General features: G+C 39.9%; 1 protein-coding gene across 1 annotated transcript in view; it reads right to left on the bottom strand.

The window, feature by feature from the left end:
- LOC111220016 (protoheme IX farnesyltransferase, mitochondrial) overlaps positions 1 to 13,989 on the bottom strand; it is a 33,197-nt gene extending 19,208 nt beyond the window's left edge. Inside the window, exons 1-4 of the mRNA XM_022742947.1 lie at positions 13,895 to 13,989; positions 11,961 to 12,103; positions 11,340 to 11,736; positions 10,417 to 10,541 (exon numbers count right to left, since the gene is read on the bottom strand). Coding sequence (XP_022598668.1) covers positions 10,417 to 10,541; positions 11,340 to 11,736; positions 11,961 to 12,103; positions 13,895 to 13,925 — 696 coding nt within the window. The 5' untranslated portion in view covers positions 13,926 to 13,989. The remainder of the gene's footprint in view (positions 1 to 10,416; positions 10,542 to 11,339; positions 11,737 to 11,960; positions 12,104 to 13,894) is intronic.
- Positions 13,990 to 19,542: the final 5,553 nt, after the last annotated feature.

The following is a 19,542-nucleotide window of genomic DNA, read 5'->3' as shown; positions in this document are numbered from 1 at the left end:
AATGCTATGTTTACAGTAGGAAAGCTTTTCTAAAAGTCAAACAACGTTAAATATAGTGTCGCCTGCCCCTAACGCTGAACAGTCTTACCATGGTTACAATCGTCACGACAATATAGCTATTATGAATATTTTTGCTTTTAAATGAGACTATTTTGAGCTCTTTCAACTGTTTGGGATATGCTGTGTGATTACATTATAAGGACTTGGGTGGCAGTTAAAAGTCAGGAAATATAATTTGCATAACAGTCACTGGAGACTAGTCCAGATCCCTTTTAAAATTTCAAGTAATAAAAGCTGAAAGCACAAAAACAATTACCCAAACTAAAGAGTAGTGAGAAATGACAGGAGTCTAAACCTAAAGGCGGCTGGTAAAGATGTGATATCGTCATAATGCTCAGCCAACACAGAGCACTTTACAACAGAATAGACGAGGTGAAGTGTAATGCATACTTATTAAGAACAACCTATATTCAAAGGATAGAGGTGCTTTCCCCATAGTGAAGAATGGAGAAAGAAAAATGTTCAAATCAGTCAAAGTCAAGTTGTGGCAAATAAACAAAAAAAGCAACAATCTCTTGATGTGTCAGTTTGCCAACAGGAAAATGACCAGCTGAACACATAAATGCTAATCTGGGTTTAATTAATCCTGCCACTAGCAAGCTTTAAGATAATACATCCCTCATTCAGCAATTGGCAAGATGGGAAGCCTAATGCATTTAACCCTTCATGTGCCTTTAAAAAAAGCTCACACCCCTAATCAGGTAAGTTAAAAACTCATGAATCACGGGACTTTACTGTAAAGCCCTACAAGACAACCTTGTGATTTTGGGCTAAATAAATAAACTTGACTTCTCACCAAGATTTTGCATCTATGAGACACACCCAAGACCTAGGGAAAGCCTTGGTGCATGCTGGTAACCACTTTGTTTTCCGGCAATGATGCCCTTGCCCCAGAAGCTTCTCGGTTTGAATCAAATTAGCATGCAGTGTTGGCTCACGGGCACGCCATAAACAGGGCTGCTTTTGTTAATTATCCACGGATCTCAGTATTACAAAGAGTGTTCCCTACTTGCCTTTGGCTAAGTTACCTTCAGATAGAGAGGGTAAACTTGAGTTTCATGGAAAAAAAAAAAAAAACTGTACACAAATACATAAAAGTGATGTCTTAAAAAAGCAGATGCCCTAAATAGATTTCTTTTCTTGAATCGAAATTGAAGAATTAGGGCTGTAATCAGCCTCGCAAAAACACACCGTTCTCTACTTCTTCATTGTTTAGCTACAATAAAACCAGACAAACTGTCAGGTTTTTTATTCACAGGGAAAGTGTTTTTTCTTTAATTTATCTGCCCTTTATGTCTACAAAAGGTCTAAAACCAAGAGCTTGTGTTGTGTTAAAAAGAATAGCACAGATATCAGTGAGCTTAGGAGCCGTCTTTGTATCCACATGTACAATTATCCCCTCCTGTAATTAAATGGAGGATGGCAGGCCAAAGAATAGAAATCTAAATAACTATTAAGTTTCAGCTCAATAGAAAACAGCAGGTCATTTCATGAAATTCTGTTATTCACTTCTCTGTTACTGATTTTAATACAATACTGTACCGCACATCAAAACACTGTATGTATTCATTAGCATCACAAAAGATGTTCTCCATCATTGCTAAGTCATTGCTTTTCCTGTCATAATACTTTTACTTTCTTCTTGTCATGATTAGTGATTTTGAGCAGTCCAACTAAACAAAAACCATTTGGGCTGAGGCTTGGCAATACACAGTAATATTACATGCACTGAATAGGCATGCAAACCTCCGGCCTCGGTCTGCCAATGCTCAGCAGTGCAAAGGCTTGATGACAAGCAGAGAGGGCCACTTCTAAAATGAGTGCATCTTCAGCAACCCATTATCACCGTCCACAATCTGCTTCAGTGTGACACTAGTGCCAGAGGGACAGTTTGTCCTCCAGACATACAGGGGCCACCACACTGACTGTCTCTATTCACTGATACGTCCAGGTTGCATCCTGGAGGTGCTGACATGCCACTATCTGTATCAGTGGGAAAGCAGGTCCAGAAATGTCAAAGGAAAGTGAAACCGAGATTGTTTATTCTAAAACAAATTCTGATAGAAATATGGTCCTAACCTGCTGACCCTAAACATTCAGATTCTACTTTTTACCTGCTGAAAACTCTGCCACAAGCACCAATAACACTGTCTTAGTTGGTGAAATAACATTAACTCAGCTTGTATGAGATCAGCCATTGCCAAATGGAGTGTGAGGTGTAGAAAGGTTCACTGGTGCCAGACAGTGCTGAGGTGGGTGGTTTTCATCCCTCTGACTCAAGTCTCAATGGTGTCTGCATCTTGCCTTGTTGGTCACTGAAGCCCATAATCACAGTGTTTTGTCAGAAACTAAAGGCTAATCAGGGAGGTGTTGAGGAGATGCTCCACCTGCCCATCAGTCAGTCATGCTCATCCCCTCGGGTGAAGGCAACTCTATTGTGGTAAGGTGTGTTTGCCCAAACAAGCTGTGACGTTGAAAGCTGAGAGACACTTTGCGTGTGAGTGGAAGTGCATCTCTCAAGTGTGATCTTCACAAAAGATGACAACATGTTGTGGACAGCCCTGTTTTCCTCTTTTGAAGTACTGAACCCTGTATTTAAAAAGGCACGAGTGGACTGTATGAATTGATTTGTTTTCTGACAGTGTCTATTTTTATCCTTTATGCTAGCTATGTGTCCATGGAAAGGGAGAAGTGTAACTGATGTTGGGGTTCATGATCATTTCCCTAGAGTAAAAAAAATCTTAACAATCTGAACTGTTTTTTAAACCATGTGTTATCTCTGGTTGTCAGGCCAGAGGATGAAAACCAATGGAGTTCAATTTCAGAATGATGCAGCTATCATGTTAAAAACCTGAATATTACTGTTAATAGCATCTTAATATTTTGCCTTATAAAAGTAACATTTAATGGTTTTTAAAGTACATTTATTGGAGTCTTCAAATACTGAGCATTGTCTCATAGTATTATATGTTTTATCATTTCATACAATATGTCATTCTATGAATTGTAGATAAATGATTAAAAACAGATACTGAGAAAAACCTTGCTTTAGGTTTTTCAAATATTTCTCTAAATTCACTCTGCTGGACTCATTAAATTTGATAAGGCAGGTTTTATTGACTGTAAGAGGTGAGCTAAGGATTCATATCAGTGGGAAAGCTGTGCTGCTTAAAACGAGCACCATTCAAGTATTTCATTAGACGGTTGCTGTTGCCTGCCAAAAGTCTTTTTTAAATGAATTGCCTCCAGCTCCACGTCCATCTACTTTATTAAGTATGTCCTGCACCTTAAAAATGTTTAAAATCAATGATTGGAATGTATAAAATGTTAACAGTGTCAATAGCGACGTTACAGACAGCTGGCTTTTGAAACGTTCACTTGAATTTAACACTAATATCAGAAGCTGAATTTTGTCACTGCTGCTTTGGCACTGGTTCTCAATACACAGAGCTTGTGTAAATAGGACAGACAATTTCTTGGCCACACACTAAGTTAGTGATACAAGATAAAGAATACATTGCAACACTGATGCCAAAGTCTTCTAAAAGAATGGTGAATTTAAAACACACACAAATAAAATTAACAATTAAAGACATTATTGGAAAGCAGAATATTAACAACATCCCTGTATCTCAGCCTGCCTGGCAACAGTATTTGCTCTTGCTCCCCTCGAGCATTATATTGGGGGTATCTAATAGGTGGATTTACCCCTCATGTTATTATCAGAGGAAAGCATCTGTCTCTCATCTGAGGCTGAGACTTAGTTGTATAGTTTGAAATGGATTGGCACCCCGTGGTTGACAAAGACAAAAGGGTTTAAAGAAATTAACTATTAAACAGGACTGTCTAGTTAAATATTCATTTTAATCCAGCACCAAAAAAAAAAGAGAGATACCCATCAAGCCCTTTCCGTGCCATCTTGCTGGGCAATTAAAAAGGAATTTCCAAACCCACTGACAGCTTGGTCGAGACCATCAAAACAAAAACTGAGAAAACTATCAATGTCAAAGATCAGCTTGCCCTTTTGTTTTAACTAAGCTCCTGGAAAACACGATCCTAAGAGCAGCGTCTGCACTAAGAAAGGGATCGCATTTGAGTTAAATCGCCCATTTGGCTAAGCTTCTGATGTGTCTGACCTTTAACTCCAAAAAGCCCAACACATAATCCTTTGACAGCCAAAACACTTTTGAACAGTCAATTACAGTACCTAGCCAGTGGAACGAATATGACAAGCACTGATACTTTCACAACTCCATCCGCCTGAAGATATCTTTGAAGCTTTCCACACAAGAAAAACAAATACAGTGTGCCCTCAATATAGGGGTTATTTTAAAGGCATCCACTGCAATTCATCAAATGGACTCTGTTATGAGAATGGTGGGGGGTAATTTGCGAGCAGAGTGAAAATAAATTGCACAAAAAGGATAGCAGTGTCATCATGCTAGAGGTATTCAATGGCCCCCATTTGAAACCATATCTTCTGTTGCAACTTCTCAGTGGGGAACAGACACAAATCCAGTGGAAGGGTTTCACTGTCTTTGAAGAGCGCAATGGTTAGTGGGGCTATAAGGTCTTGTTACAACTAATGATCCTCTCAAGAGGTACCATGCTACGCGAGGTACCCTGAACTACAATGAGAGCAGCCCTATCCTTGAAAATTGTTGTGGCAGCCTTGACTGCGGAGGCCCAGCAATTCTGCCACCAACCAAGCCTGAGGCAGACACCACCACCTACTGTGCTGCTGATGGATCACTATCTACACCTTCAGTCTGTCTAAAGCAGTAAGATAAAATATCTATGTAGGCGGCAAAGATCACTGTAATCACAGTCAACCATCTTAGAACTAAGTGGAGGATATCAAATGTACACTGTCGCATGAAAACCTACAGAAGACAGTGACTAACATGCTTACTTTGAGTCTACAGTGATTGGGATGATGCTACCTTTGCACGCAGTTGACATCTTTAAAAACACACTGGGCGATAACAGAGTTTTCAAGAAAAAAATGTATTGCAGACTGTATGTTTTATTAGTGCCTATTATTAACTGGCTCATATTTAGGAGTTTGCTATGATTGCATAAACATTTTGCATATACATTTTGAATAAGGCAACTTATCTGATTACTTTCTACTATGCATAGAAAAGGCTACAATTCCTACAGAATTCACCTGATGTGGATTAAATCAAAGCTCAGAGGCAGCTTCTAAACTCCATGGTCAGTGTTTCATTTCAAATCAAACACACTCCAGTCCAGATCCATAACACAAAATGTCACATTCCTAATACTTTCTGACACTGCAACACAAACATTTTGCTATGCTGCTATTACCTAAATGTAGCCATGTATGATTTGAGGACTCAGCTCATGAATTTGCCTCAGTGCAGTTCAAAACCTCCTTACAGATTTATGTATTACACTAGATATGCCGGGGGGTGGGGGGGGGTTAATATGTATAATAACATGAGGGAATTTCCAGGCTTGATTCAGATCAAACTCAGGTGGCAGCACACCAATCTGACCTTCCAAATGCTTAGATAAATATGATTAACAAGATGACTGCCACTGCAAACAATACAGTGATGGAGATCAGAGATAAAGATATCAACTGTGAGAACAAGCGTGCATTGTAATGGCATGCTAGAAATTGTAATAGTGTGCTTGAAATAATAAACTGTGGTGTCAGTGGAACTTGACAATGCTTTTAAAGTTGAAAGCATGAGCTTAGAAGTAGAGGGTTTATATAATGACATTGCATAGTGTAAACAGATTAAAATCATATCCAAGTGCTATCAATTTTAACTTTTAACTAATGTCAAACCTGGTCAGTGAGCTTTTTTATATGGCTGTATTACAGTATTAGGTTTCTTTAAAAGGGTGTGTAGTATTGTATCTTTTAAAAAGGATTGAAAAAGTACATCAAATGTGTTATCATAATGTTCTGATAACACACATGATGTCTGCTAAACCTGTCCCCATGTACAGTCATATACCCATAAACTCGAAGGTTATGACCAAGATGAACTCAGGAGGAAACATGCAGGAAGGTAAATAATGCATGCCTGCACAGGACAAGAGAGAAGGGTGTAGCTTAAAGTGGTAGGAGTGGATGGGCTGGGGGCTTGTGGGGGCTCGCTTATGCGTGCCAGCCTCAGACAGCTCACCACAGGAGAGACGCAGACACAAAAGAAAACTCACTGCCATCGTCACGAAAACAGAAATGACACTAGGCAGCCACAAAACAAGCCAGCCTGAATTTTCATCAAAACAAACATGCGAGCTGACATGGTGTGACTTACACTATAGCCACTGTCAAAATAGTTGAGCAGTACTTATTTGACAGTAAAAGGCCACATCAGGTCTTGTTTATACTGCTGGGGACCTCAAGACTTCCCTGGGATCATTTAGGCTCCAGCCTGAAACTCTCATCTGACCCAATTATCCAATTAGCTGAAGTAGTGGCGAGACTGGAAGGTGATGACGGCTGGGACACCTGCAGAGGCTGTGCCTGGTGTGGGGCCCGGGGGTCCTAAAGAGCAGCTCTTTCTCAGCTAAACCTTACCTAGTTTAATTCTCTCCCGCAGGAGCACAGTGAACTCTTTGGTGTGGCTTTGAACAGGATGAGCTATTTCTCTTAGAGTAGTGTCTCTACAGAGTATTAACCATTTTTCAGCTGGACATCGCCATACAGGCTTTAATGGCAGTCTGGGCAGCAGTAAGCAAATGTAACATACTAAAATGTTCTTAATTGCAAATCCATGAGTGCTACTTGAAGTAGAAGATGAAATAATTACATGCCTTTGCTGTTGGACCTCATTGTCCTCTCTGACTGCAAGACCGACATGACAGCATTAAGGCTTTGGACTGTGGTGAGAAACTCTAGAAGGGTTGACATACCATTGTTACGTGACTCCAAGTGCTTACATCCTTCCGTCAGTTTCCTAAATAGAGTAACATTTTAAAAAGAAACCACAACATTTCTGTTTGCCCTGCAGGCACTTCCCAATGGGACAAAGAGCAGCCTTGGCTTTTGACAGCTCCGCTGAAGGTCTGGCTGCCACTTCCAAGAGCCAAAGCATTTTTCTCCCCCTCAAGACATTTTCCTCCTTTCCTCAAGGTAATTCGACAGTTGTGTGGTCACATACTTGCACACTCCCTCTTTAGATGCAGAGAATTAAGGGATTAGGGCACAATCCATAGGAAGTGATCTTCACAGGGGCCTGACGCTGCTTTGATTTGTTTGTCAAGTTTTTGTTTGATTTTTCATATAAAACGACATCAAGCTTTGATCACAACTAACCACACTAATGGTGAAGCACCAGATTTTTTTAAGATGACAGGGAGTAAAAGGAAAAAAACCCTGGCAGCAGATCTGAAGGTAGGATGTTTTTCTTCCCCATTCCACTTTTTTTCTTTTCAGGATTATGAAAAACAAATGGATGACTGAAGTGTTGAGATCGGTTACACACAGGTGAGGGTGTGTCTTTGACAAGAAAGAACTGACAGACAATCCTGAGTGCGTTAGTCCATTGCAAAGAGGTGCAGAGTACCGCCACAATGGCAGCACAACAGGCAATTACGTGTCACACATGACATCCCTTGTGCTTCTGTGTGTATAATTACACTGAGGAAAATGACATTCTTCTCCAAACAAAGCAACACCAACAACTACTTTTACATCGTATAAGGAAAGGCATATACTTTTCATTCCAAGCAAGCAGAGGGAGACAAGACACTACCAACTATAAACAAGTTTACTTTCCTAATGACGTTTATCCTTTTAACTACCTTTTAAATAAAAGATGGAGCCCTTGCATGACTTTGTCTGATAGCCGACTTCAAAGTCAGTCTCACTTGAAGACATCTGGCTAATTTGTCAGAAACAATAATCCCATCACCAACTCTTGTCAATTAAGACTATGATGACACACACCACAGAGAAGAGGGGGATAAAGGAGCAGAATGAATCCGACTTGTGTGAAGGCTTGGCCTCACATACCAGCTACTAGCCACAAGAAAGGGCAGTTCTTGGCCTCAAACAGAGTAAGCACTGATGAATTTCAACCAAAGAGACACAAGGCCATTTGTGAAAACAGAGGGAAATGTTGAAGTAATATTCCACCAGGATCTCTTTACATTTCGCTGTATATTTATCTACAGAAACCATGTGAAGCATTCCAGTAATACCACACATTCTACCAAAGAACACTTCTTGCAAAATTAACTCTTCAATCTATCTAGACATCCACAATCTTGTCATATTGCCCCTTTCATATCAGTACTATCTGGAAAGTCCATTTATGCAATCAAATTTTAAAAGTCTTCATGACTTCATACTAAACATTTATAGCTAGTCTACTCTGGTTTAATGTATAAAAATGTAATTTGATGACAGTGAAAATTTGATTAGAACATAGTGTGGCCTGCTTAATTGTGTCATATTTCTTCCATATTCTGCTGTAATTGTAATTGTATGGTTTTAGTTAGGTTTTGTAAAGTTTTAAGAAAATGCTAAAATCGAGCTGCTTTTAGAAAAATGTGGCCCGTACAAAAAGGCTTGAAATATATTAACTTTTTTAAGGTTTCCAAATCGATAGAAGCCCAGAGTGCATGTACTTCCTGCCAGTTTTCACGCTCATCTAATTGGCAACAAGAATTTGGGTTACATCTGCTCTGAACTTTGCCCATGCTTCACCTTTATCGCAGGTCTGAAACTAGATCTGGATCAGGGAAACTAAGAGAGAGGCTCTGAAAGGCAAATAACATTGTTACAATGAAATATGAAGCCATGTAGTATCCTAACCTCAGGCTGAGTTAGTGGAGAAAATGAAGACTGACAGGAGTAATGTGAGGGTGGGCCCACAGATAAAGGAACACCCAGGGTACGAACAGTAGCTGCCGCTTCTTGCATCACTCAGCGCTCTGAACGTCTTGGAGCTCGAGTCTGTGCTGCTCTCTTCAGCATGAGGAGAGAAGGACATTTTTCAAATACCTGAAGAATATTTACACACCTGCTCAGTGTGAGGTAGAGGTGCACAGAGCAGTCACAGCACAGCTCTGTTTGAGGCCCCTGAAGAGACAATAGCGTTTAAACTTGAGCAGTGGACTGATTGACACTATTCAGGCCTGACAACAAAAACTAAACTGTGTAAACATTTGCACATTTGTATCCATAGATCTAAACCCCTGAGGTGAAGCATAGGAGGGGTCAGATTGTACCTATTTAACACAAGCAAATTCAGGTCCAGGATGATCAGTGTTCGCACAAACTAACTCAGACAGCAGGTGGAACAAGCCTGTTGAGGGTAGGCTTGGGCAGGGGGGTGGAGGGTCTGCCCCAAGGGCAGGTACCTGCAGTGTAATCATGGCCTTGGCCAAATTACAGGCCAAAAACACAACTAAGCGGAGTTCAATCCAGGGCTGAGGGAGAGGTCACCCATTATACTAATATTCTTAAGTCACGGAGCAAATTCCGATGTACAATGTCAACACTAGAAGGCAGAGGGAGGCCCTACTTATTCTAGGTATTCTAAGTGTATAGGCACACTAGCTCCCCTTTGTTTATAGCTTCAAAAAAAAAAAAAAAAAAAAGCTTTCAGCAGGCAAATAATAATAGCATTACAGTCAGCTCAATGCATTTTTGAGTTGCGTAGCAAAAGAGGAATGTAAAGTGCCTAAAAAATTGAGTCGCGCCAGCTCTTACAGCATTTTCTAGAACACAGGCAACACTAAGGAGGAAACTGTGGATGTGGGTGTCTGTCAACAAGAAAGTTTATGTTTGTATAACATGTAAACAATAAATCTATTATGCCTTATAAGACCAACAGATATCTTGCCAGCCCTGTGACTAGTCCTAATTACTTTCTTCCCAAAAGGAAATTGGTACTTAAAAAATAAACAGATTAAAGACCAGAAATATTTGCAGTGTTTACTGCAACTCTTGAAACAATTACACAAGCCATGTGTTTAATATTTGTTGCTTCATGGAATCTTTGTAGTTTAGGTAAATTAGGTATGGTTAATCATTTGTTTTACACAGAGATACCAGTTTATTAGATATACCTGTATAATCCTGCAGTAACTCCCATCTTTGTGAGGCCTATAATGTTCTGTTTTCAGTGACAGTGTAATGAAGAGGCGAAAATTAAACTCTATGATCAGATAGTGAGGGTTGAACAACATTCATCACGTATTATCTAGTTGTACACTAATATGAGTCGTGCTGTGATTAGGCCCTACAAATGGTGTGTAACAAGCCAAAACAAACAAACACACACAAAGAGAGAAAACACACACTCACACATGCTGAAATAAACATCCAGGCCCTTGTTTGGCCTTGTTCTGCAGATAACTGACCTGGTTGATGGAATTGGCAGAACAAGAGGCGAGGCCTGTTCCCAGAGAAGATACGAAGAACATGAGAGGGTCAAAGGGCACCGGAGCCATTGCATATCCAGCTGCTGCAGTTGTAACCACCAACGCTGAAACCATCAAGCAAGAATAATAGAACAGGAACTTAATTGCCCGTCTTTAAGTATTTCTACAGGTAATGAGCACTGCTAATGCAATGCTTTGTTGCTGTAGAAGCCTGACTCAACATAAACAGGAAGAGTGCGAAGGAAACCAGAAGTTAACAGCAGATTATAATCCATCCTAGTGCAAAATGAACTGCCTTATCATGCAGTCTTTTTATTTATTTTAAAACAGCGCGCCTTTAAGTCAACCAATCATTCTTATTGAGTGGAACTGAATAAATGGTACTGCATGACACTGACCGCACAATTTGCTTATCCACTGTTGAACTGTGTTTCTCCACAAACATAGCAAAACAAACTACAGGCTCCCCGTAGCTCCGAAGCTCAACTAAAAGTGGCATATTCAGCGATTCGCTGCAAAAAGCAGTGTTGTTTGAGACAGACTGGGCATACAATCACCAGCAGAAGAGTGGATTATCTTGCACATCTTATCTACTGTGACAATGGCCTGACTATGAGACAACAAGGAGTGCACCAATGCAAAGCCACAGTGGTACTTTTACCCTAGACTTACTCACTGAGTGAATGAGATGAATGAATGTCTTTCCTGCTTGCACAGTTGTAATCTGTATATAATAAATAAGCAGGTGCTTTGTTTGTGGAGTAATTATTATCACTGTATTTGCATAGACATAACTTCAGAGATATAAGTGATTCTGCATGTATTTCAGGTAATTGCTTGCATGTGTTAACTTCTCTCTGCAAATATTATATGCTGTAATCAAGATGTACCGTGTACTCTACCTGTAAGCTTGATTTTGGCCAGTCTGGCATAGATATCCGGTAGGTCAGCCATATGAACCTTCAGCTGCTTCCATTGTCTGTCTAGACGTGCCTCCCTTGCCTCTTCTGTCTCCACCTGGATATGTGGAGTCTCACCTGAAACCGCGACTGTTCTGCACACAGCATCTTTCTGCACTGCCACATCTTCTGCAGTGGAGTTCAAAGTGGAGACTTCAGGCTGCGTCTTACTGGTGACATCCTCTGACTGCGGCACAACCTCTGTGGCCACAGGATCAATAGTTGGTATCCTCTGTACCTGCCTCTCAACACTGTCCTCCCTTTCATCCACAACGGTGAGGACAGGGGCCTGTTTCGGGACGGCACGTTGGTGAAGCTCACTGCTGCTCTTTGCTACATACTGAAAGGAAAACAGGTAGACAAAGTGATTCATAGATAGATAGATACTTTATTTATCCCCTGGGGGAAATTCATGAATATCATGGGATAATTTGCTCAATAAAACTGAAGGAAAGTATTTCAAACAAAATAAGTACACAGTATCAGTAGTGTGGTGGAGGGAAATGCATTAATGACAAGCAACAGGAATTGTTTTTAACTGAAATTGTGCCGAGTGAAAGCTACCTGGCGTTTAAGGAAGGTAAGATGCTGATAAGTCGACCAGTTTGATGGATCTCTTCTGTGCAGCTGAATAAGGCTCCGAGCAGCCTGGTTACATCGAGGAATATTTTGAAGTAGTTTCTGTTTCACACTCACACCAACCAAACCTACAAAACACACATACAGATGTTTAGTTATCAATATGAATATTGTTGGTTCAGTTTGATTATGTCAGTAATAATAATATACAAATAAGTTATACACCAAAACTAAAAACGCAGAAAACCAAGACAAGTTAGGGATGCAATTTAAGATTATTTTATACTAATTAATCTTTTAGTGAAAAAACGCCAATCACAGAGTCCAAAGTGACGTCTTAAGATGTCGTTTTGTCCGATTAACAGACCAAAACCCATCAACATTCAGTGTATTATAATATGACATACAGCAGCAGGAAAGCCTCCCATTTTAGAAGCTGAAACCTGACAAATTGCAGCATTTTTTCACATTACTTCTCTACTACGTGAAAAAATGTATCCATTATCAAAATAGCTGCTGATTATTGTTCTGTTAATCAACTAATCAATTAATTGACTAATTGTTTGATTTTTGTGCAGATTAAATTAAATTAAAGATTAAATTGTGCATGGAACACACACAAAAAAAAGACAAAAAAATAAAATGAAAAAAAATGAAACAATAATAACTATAAATAGAAACTGTAAATGGCATATAAGACAAACAATGTATTATGTGTGAATTTGAAGCATGACCAAACACTAAAAGTCATAACATATTTCCATGGTGCTCCTAGGCTTCCCAAATTATAATTACGATAACATCAAAGAGTGTTTTGACTTAGCCTCACTTTATGCCTCACATGCATTAACAATAATGATAATACAGCTAGGATTTTGTCTTGATGTGCATCAGGTAACAGACACAAGTAAACTTATAGTTAAGACATGCAGTACTGTGCAAAGGTTTTAGGAACTTTAGATGTTTAGATTCTTATCCATCATACTATACCATCAAGGAGCCCTCTGATTGTTCCCAAATTCACTCATGAAGAGATAGAAGACACTGAGACAGCCTAAATCCACAGAAAAGATGTGGCAAGGAAACTATAAAACTGTGCACAAGTGTACATACAAGAATTGGTTTGGTTTTGCAGGTAATGGGTGGTTACACCAGATACTTATTTGGTTTAGGTTTTTTCCGTTTACTGCACCATGAAGCCATTCATGGCATTATTTTTGAAGGCACCATTTCGGTACCTAAAACTTTTGGACAATAATGTATGTGTATTCAAGTTATGAGACTAACAACCTTCACACAGACTCAGGTGCTTATTCATTAGCTACCTTTAGCTCAAATAAATGCATTGTAATACTGTAATCTGCACTAAATCGTATCTTCATCAAGGTTATAATGCTCAGCTTTTGTTGTTTTCGAAAGGTGTTGGTTCATCTTTATAGTTATTTTGGCAATTAGTTATTCCAAACGGTGTTCTAAACATTTTATACACCCAATTTACAATGTTGAGAGCACTCTCCAATATTAGCAACACCTCAGTTTAACGCAGTGGACACAAACATTATACAAATGTATTGTCGATAGCATCTTTAATACCTATCTGTCACGTAACCATTATAAAGCCGTTGTTTTAAAGCTTTCCCTGTTGTTTAAGGAACATACAGTTGCACAATAATAGTTGAAAAATTGTCGTAATAAAAGCAGTCAGTAACTGTGTTATTTTGGTCACTGCAGATGCAGTTGACTTCTATCTAAGGTCACTGTTAGCCTCTTGCCAAACATCCACCCGTATAGCCATATGCTAAGCTAGCCGGCTAGCTTCCGCCGTAGCTCCAGAGGCTGTATTCAGCGGGCGAAAATGAAAAATGACATTAAATTGTAACAGCACATTACACATAATGCCATATTTTCTCCGGTGTTACCTGACAGTCTGCTACATGGTGTTTTATACATGTTCTGGGTTCATAAAGCCGGCTCCGTTTCGACCCTTTCACATGCAGCGTGCCGCCATTTTGACCTCGTTAGGTAAAGACAAACGGTTCCGGGTCATACGACGTCACTTAGTCCGTGAGATGCGGAAACTGGATTTAAGAAGCATTTTATTTTCTTGACGCTTTCTATTCTACCCCAGGACTAGTTGCTTCACAAGGTAAGTTTTCCGCATAATAAAACAAACGAACGGCTTATAAAATATGATGATTTGTTATAAATTAAACCACGCAATCGTTGGCTGCAAGTACAGGATTCAAAATTAATTACAGAAAAATAATATGCAACTTTTTTGATAATTGTTTATTTTTCATGCCAAACATTTAATGAATTCACCTTCTTAAATATTAATGTGCTCCTTTTTAAAAAATTATTTTAACAATTAAAAAAAAAGTACATTGTTAAGTGTCACCATGAGCTTTTAAGAGCATTTCTTCAGAATAATTCATAATGAAAATTATCGTTAGTTTCACTCCCATAGAAAAAAGGTTTTTAAAGAAATACATCCAACTCAACCAAGAACAACATTAGAATGCACTTACACAATAGTCAGTAGTAATAATAACCATATACTAAGTATAATGTAACACATGGACAATGGACATTCTGTCCTTAAGGACTACAGTTACTTTTGATATTTTAATTACATTTAAGTAAAATTATGAAGGCAGAACTTGTACATTTAATTGAGTATAGTCTTGTATTGCTACTTTTACTTAATAAAAGAAATCAGTACCATTGTGTTGTAATGTAATGAGAATTACCATAAGATTACTTCTAAAACTACTTCTACCATGTTGTATATGGACATAAGGACTATAAATATATATCTGTTCTGTATTACAGTATTGTAGATTTTACATGGGTAGTGAATTTCATACCCTTATTATTTGTTTTTAAATAATATTCCTTTGTGGTTTCTGTAAGTGTGTTTTTCATGTCACTGTCACTGTTAATGGGACATTTGAATAGAATGGAGCTATTGTTAATGGTTTTAGTAACACTTGTGCTTTTCCTGCTATGACAGCTGAAAATGTCTGCTGTGAAAAATGAATGCATCTAGTCTGCTATTACTTACTGATTTAACCACTTTAATTCCTTGTGTTCCATGTGTGACCTTTCTAAGGTTTCCCCAGGTGGTTGTTTAGCAGGGTCAAGCCTCCAAGATCCTCATATAACTCATCATCTTTATCGTTTTAGATGACGGACTAAACAAAAGCCAGTCATTAAATATATGACATCTGCTGTGTGAAGTAGTACCTCTGCCCTTTTTCACTGAATGTTAACGTTTCATTTCATACTTCATTTTTCATAGAGGTACATTAATTTCTTATTATGGTGTGACCCACTGAATCATTGTAGAAAACCCTCATTTGTCCCCTTCCAAACAGTTGTGTCTGTAGCAGTGTGTCATTGTTGTGATTTGATGCTATAGTTTCAAGAAGAAGCATATTCAGCTAATTTGAATGATTTCTTTTTACACCTGAAGAACTTCAATCAGTTCAGCTGAATTACAGTAATATGTGACTAAATGTGTTTACTTGTAACAAACACTGGTTGGCGTTTTATGTTTCGAGGAGTGAGGTTACCAGAAAACTGGTGTCATTGAACAATAAATCTGAGCTGAAGATGGGTTTCATTTAATTCAAAATTGCCGTCTAATTCAATGTCTGGCCTTTTGCCTCCCGCCCTTGTGTGTCCTCTGTCTAGCCCCGCTGTTTGGCCTGTTATTTATGTGTATGATCATCTTGTTGGCCCTGGCTGCCATGGCCAACAAGATGGAAACCTTCTGATTAACACCCTCTCCGCTGCTTTCACTTTTGCAGCCCGACTTTATTCAAACAAAGATAATAAAAGAGTATGATTGTTTGTTTCGGTGCAGTGTTTCATTTCCTTGAACAATAACATTTTACTGACCCACGAGGACGATAATCACGGTCATCTGATTGGAGAGATCGTATTCAATATAAAAGAAAAATATCCACTCATTCAATTTCAAGGCAATCTAACTTTGCAGTTGTCACGTATGTTTGTATGTGTGTTGGTATATAGAGTACACAGAATCCTATGACGCGTATTATTTGTTTTCATGAATGGCCGTGATGCAAATATCCTTTACAATCACAGTTGTCTATGAACTCAAATCCCAGTGCAATCCAAGCTGAGCATCCAATTCTCCTGATTCATCTCATTCATTCCACTCTATTGCCAGCTCCTCCTTTCTCCCCCCCAAGATTACATGGTGTAATCTTCATGCACCATCAAGATGCAGGGGCTGATGAATGCCAACAATACACACAAGGCCATCCCAGATCCCAGCACAAGAGCACCTTTATTGCAGCAGATAACCGTTATGTGCTGTTCTACACGATTTCATTCTGCACTGACCCGGTCAACCTCTTCAGGTTTGGTTTTGATGTGAGCGCTGAAAAGGAGGTTTATTGCTTGGTTTTACACCATATTATTTATTTCTAGGGTGCTGTAATACAATTTCAATGTTCCATGTTTTGCTTCATTTTTGCTTCCGCGGGGCTGCAGGAATACAGGATCAAACCTGCCAAGTTTATGGCTGTGTAAGGCACTGTGTCAAACCATAATCTTTTGTATAGCAATCTGTAGGCTACCACTGCCGATGACTGACATGTCAGGGCCTCACTTTAACAAGCAGGCTCATTCATGAATACGCAGCTGTCCCTCTTCCTCTGGGCTGGAATGGAATAATATTTGTTTATTGCATCAAGAAATAGTTAATCCCCTGCGAGTTGGGCTAAATCAGCGTAATGATTTAAGAAACCAGTTCTCCTTATCCCCATGCCTGACCAGTAGTCTGGCAGCTCAGGCATACTGGCAGTCTTTTATCTGGGATTTTGTGAATTGTTCTCCTAAAGTCAGGAAGCTGCAATTGTTGTTGATAATTGCATGATTCACTCCAGTGGATAAAGACAAAGCCAGAAACATGCCTTTAATGCCTTCTGTCCATAAGGTGGACCAGAAGACAGGACCTGAGGAACAGATGGACAAAATGGGGTGGAATGGCTCGATAACAATAGGAGGAGTTTTGTGAGGTCTGTTCAACCCAACGGGGTCTTTCAAAAAGGACCCTTTACAGTTGTTCTACCTCTGGTGGTGGTCTCAGTATGAGGGCCTTTTATCACACTGCTTTCACTGCATCTTGAGAAAATGAAATGGCTGAAAACATCCTCTCCAGAGGGAAACAAAGACACAAAAGGAGTTAAAGGCTTGTATTGTGTGAGACTATGACGTGTAGTTTATCTTAGTAAAGGCAGGCTGATGTCAGCCAGGGAATGCTGGACCTGTAGTGGTGTCGAGTTGCGGGATGGGTTTGGAATTTAGTGTATTTGGAGAAATAGTCAAATATGACTCGGAGAGAACAATGGCAGATTTTTAATATTATATAATATTTAAAGTTTAGGCTCTGGTAAATGAGCTTACAATACAAAAGTAGCATTTAATGATAAAATAATATGTATAACTTTCTAAAATAAGGGTTTTTTCCCCTCTAAATCCTTTGTTATCTTAACCAAATGGTTTCAAAATGGCATCATTTATTTACATTCAAGCAAAGCAAAGACAAATAATTCTGAAGTGGAGAGCAGATGTCGGTAAGATTGATGGGTTAGCACAGTTTTAGGATCTCTGGCTGTCTGGTTTACTGTGAAGTTAGTGTGGAGAGAGGAATACAGGTCTCCTTAGCAATTTCATGGGTCCGGGAAATTACTCGGTTTTCTATTTAAAACACAGCTCCTTGGCGCTTTGTGGTGAAAAGGTGACATGTTGAATCAATTGAAGGTAGCATGGGCCCCAGGTTGTGTAAGCAAAGTGCTGAAGGGTCATTAATAGACAGTAATAAGAAGGGCCCTGTTACATGCAAACAGCCTGCTGCCCACATATGGCCCTCACAAAATGGCCAAATCATTTTTTATTCTAGTTTTACATGTCTCACACTGGGGAACACACTAAGCGCCTATAATGAGACCCCCCCCCCACCAAGAAAGCCCCAATAAATGGCCTAGTCAAATAACGGAGGCCTCCCAGACCTGTCATCGCCCCAGTTCATCTGCTCTGATTTACAAGCACTGTCCCAGAGGCTTTAGTGCCATCACTAATCCCACAGGGACGACCATCTGAATGGCAGTGGAGTCAGACCTTCAGAAAAAACAGAAAGCGGCAGACAGTGCTGCATAACTCCAAGCAGAAACAGATGCAGAGATGCTTCCCTGTTTATAATTGATTTTCAAGGGCAACATCTTGTTGTCATAGTTTGTCTAACGAGCCCCCGCCTGGCGCCCTGTTGCTCGTCAACCACAGGGTGTCAGATGGAGCAGCCGTTCACCACCCTACCCCTGACTGGGATGGCACCATGCTGAAATACTGACATCACTCATGGAATTTCCCAGTGGGGCACACTCTTGTTCTTGTTGTGCTGACATCTTTTTAAAAGTATTTTGAGTCGGTGAAGCATCCAAAACCTCCAGAGAAGAACTGCTGTGCTCCCCAGCTGCCGGCCGGAGGCCTGCCCTCTTTCCACGGACAACAGGTATTCTCAGGCCCTATGGCCGCCAATGTTTATGTCTGAGATCACGGGTGTCTTTGTGGGCCTCCAAGGCTAAGCCTCTAATTGGCCATGGCTCATCAATCACACAGAGCAACCCCTTTCACCCAAAGTCTCATCCAAACAGCTAAGAGAAATGAGACCCGTGGAATGGACTCTATGCCTCCCAAAGGCCTAAAAGTAGGCTTTGGGAGGGGCAAGTGGTTTGTGAGAAAGCCACACTTATTCCAAGTTTGTGTCAAGCAATGCATGCGTCTCTGCATAGACTGCTTCCTCTCACATCAAATTAACAAAATATATAGATGTATCACAGCAGTGTAGGGACTGGCTTACATGCTGTGATAACCAAACACTGATTTTGCATCTAGATTGAATCTCATTACAGCAGTTAAATGTTGGTTCAAGGAAAACAGACAAACATCATATTGTTCCTTATTATTAGTTTTTGCTCGAACTTGACCTCACTGTGGTTTATTGAGTGTATGAGAAGGAGACCTCTTTTTTCTCTTTCATTCAATTTAATTAACTTGGTTTGGTGGCAGCGTCTGGCAAGTGGGCGGAGAGCCACTTCATGTGGCATCGGACAAGGTGATACTTTGCACTGTGCTGGTTCAGTGTGTCAGAACCATGATCCAGAAGAATGCTCCAGACAGGGTCAGAGGGGTCGTAACAACTCCTCAGCCATTATTTGGTTTGGCTGAACTCTCAAAGTCCAGGATTTGGCCACAGTGTAACGGCGAGCCCACAAATTTGTCAAGAGGAGTAAAGGGAAGTCCACAGCACATGCGGTTTATGGGGTCACAGCAAAGTCTCCACATTTCTTCACATCCAGAGACAGCATGCACAACACTCACGACAGTGTGTTTTTCTCATCAGTCTGGGTGTGTTATTTATTTATTCCTTCATTTCCCTTTCCCGTCTTTCTTTTCATTCATTCATTTTCCACAATAAGGCAACTTGCCTGATGTCTGTCCATGGGAAACTTGGCTGATAGAGGTCATGGAGGTT

Source organism: Seriola dumerili, unplaced genomic scaffold (genome assembly GCF_002260705.1).
Source record: "Seriola dumerili isolate Sdu_G_001 unplaced genomic scaffold, Sdu_1.0 BDQW01000068.1, whole genome shotgun sequence".
NCBI lineage: Eukaryota > Metazoa > Chordata > Actinopteri > Carangiformes > Carangidae > Seriola > Seriola dumerili.
Note: the sequence above shows the minus strand (reverse complement) of the source record. Positions and strands in the feature narration are given on the sequence as shown.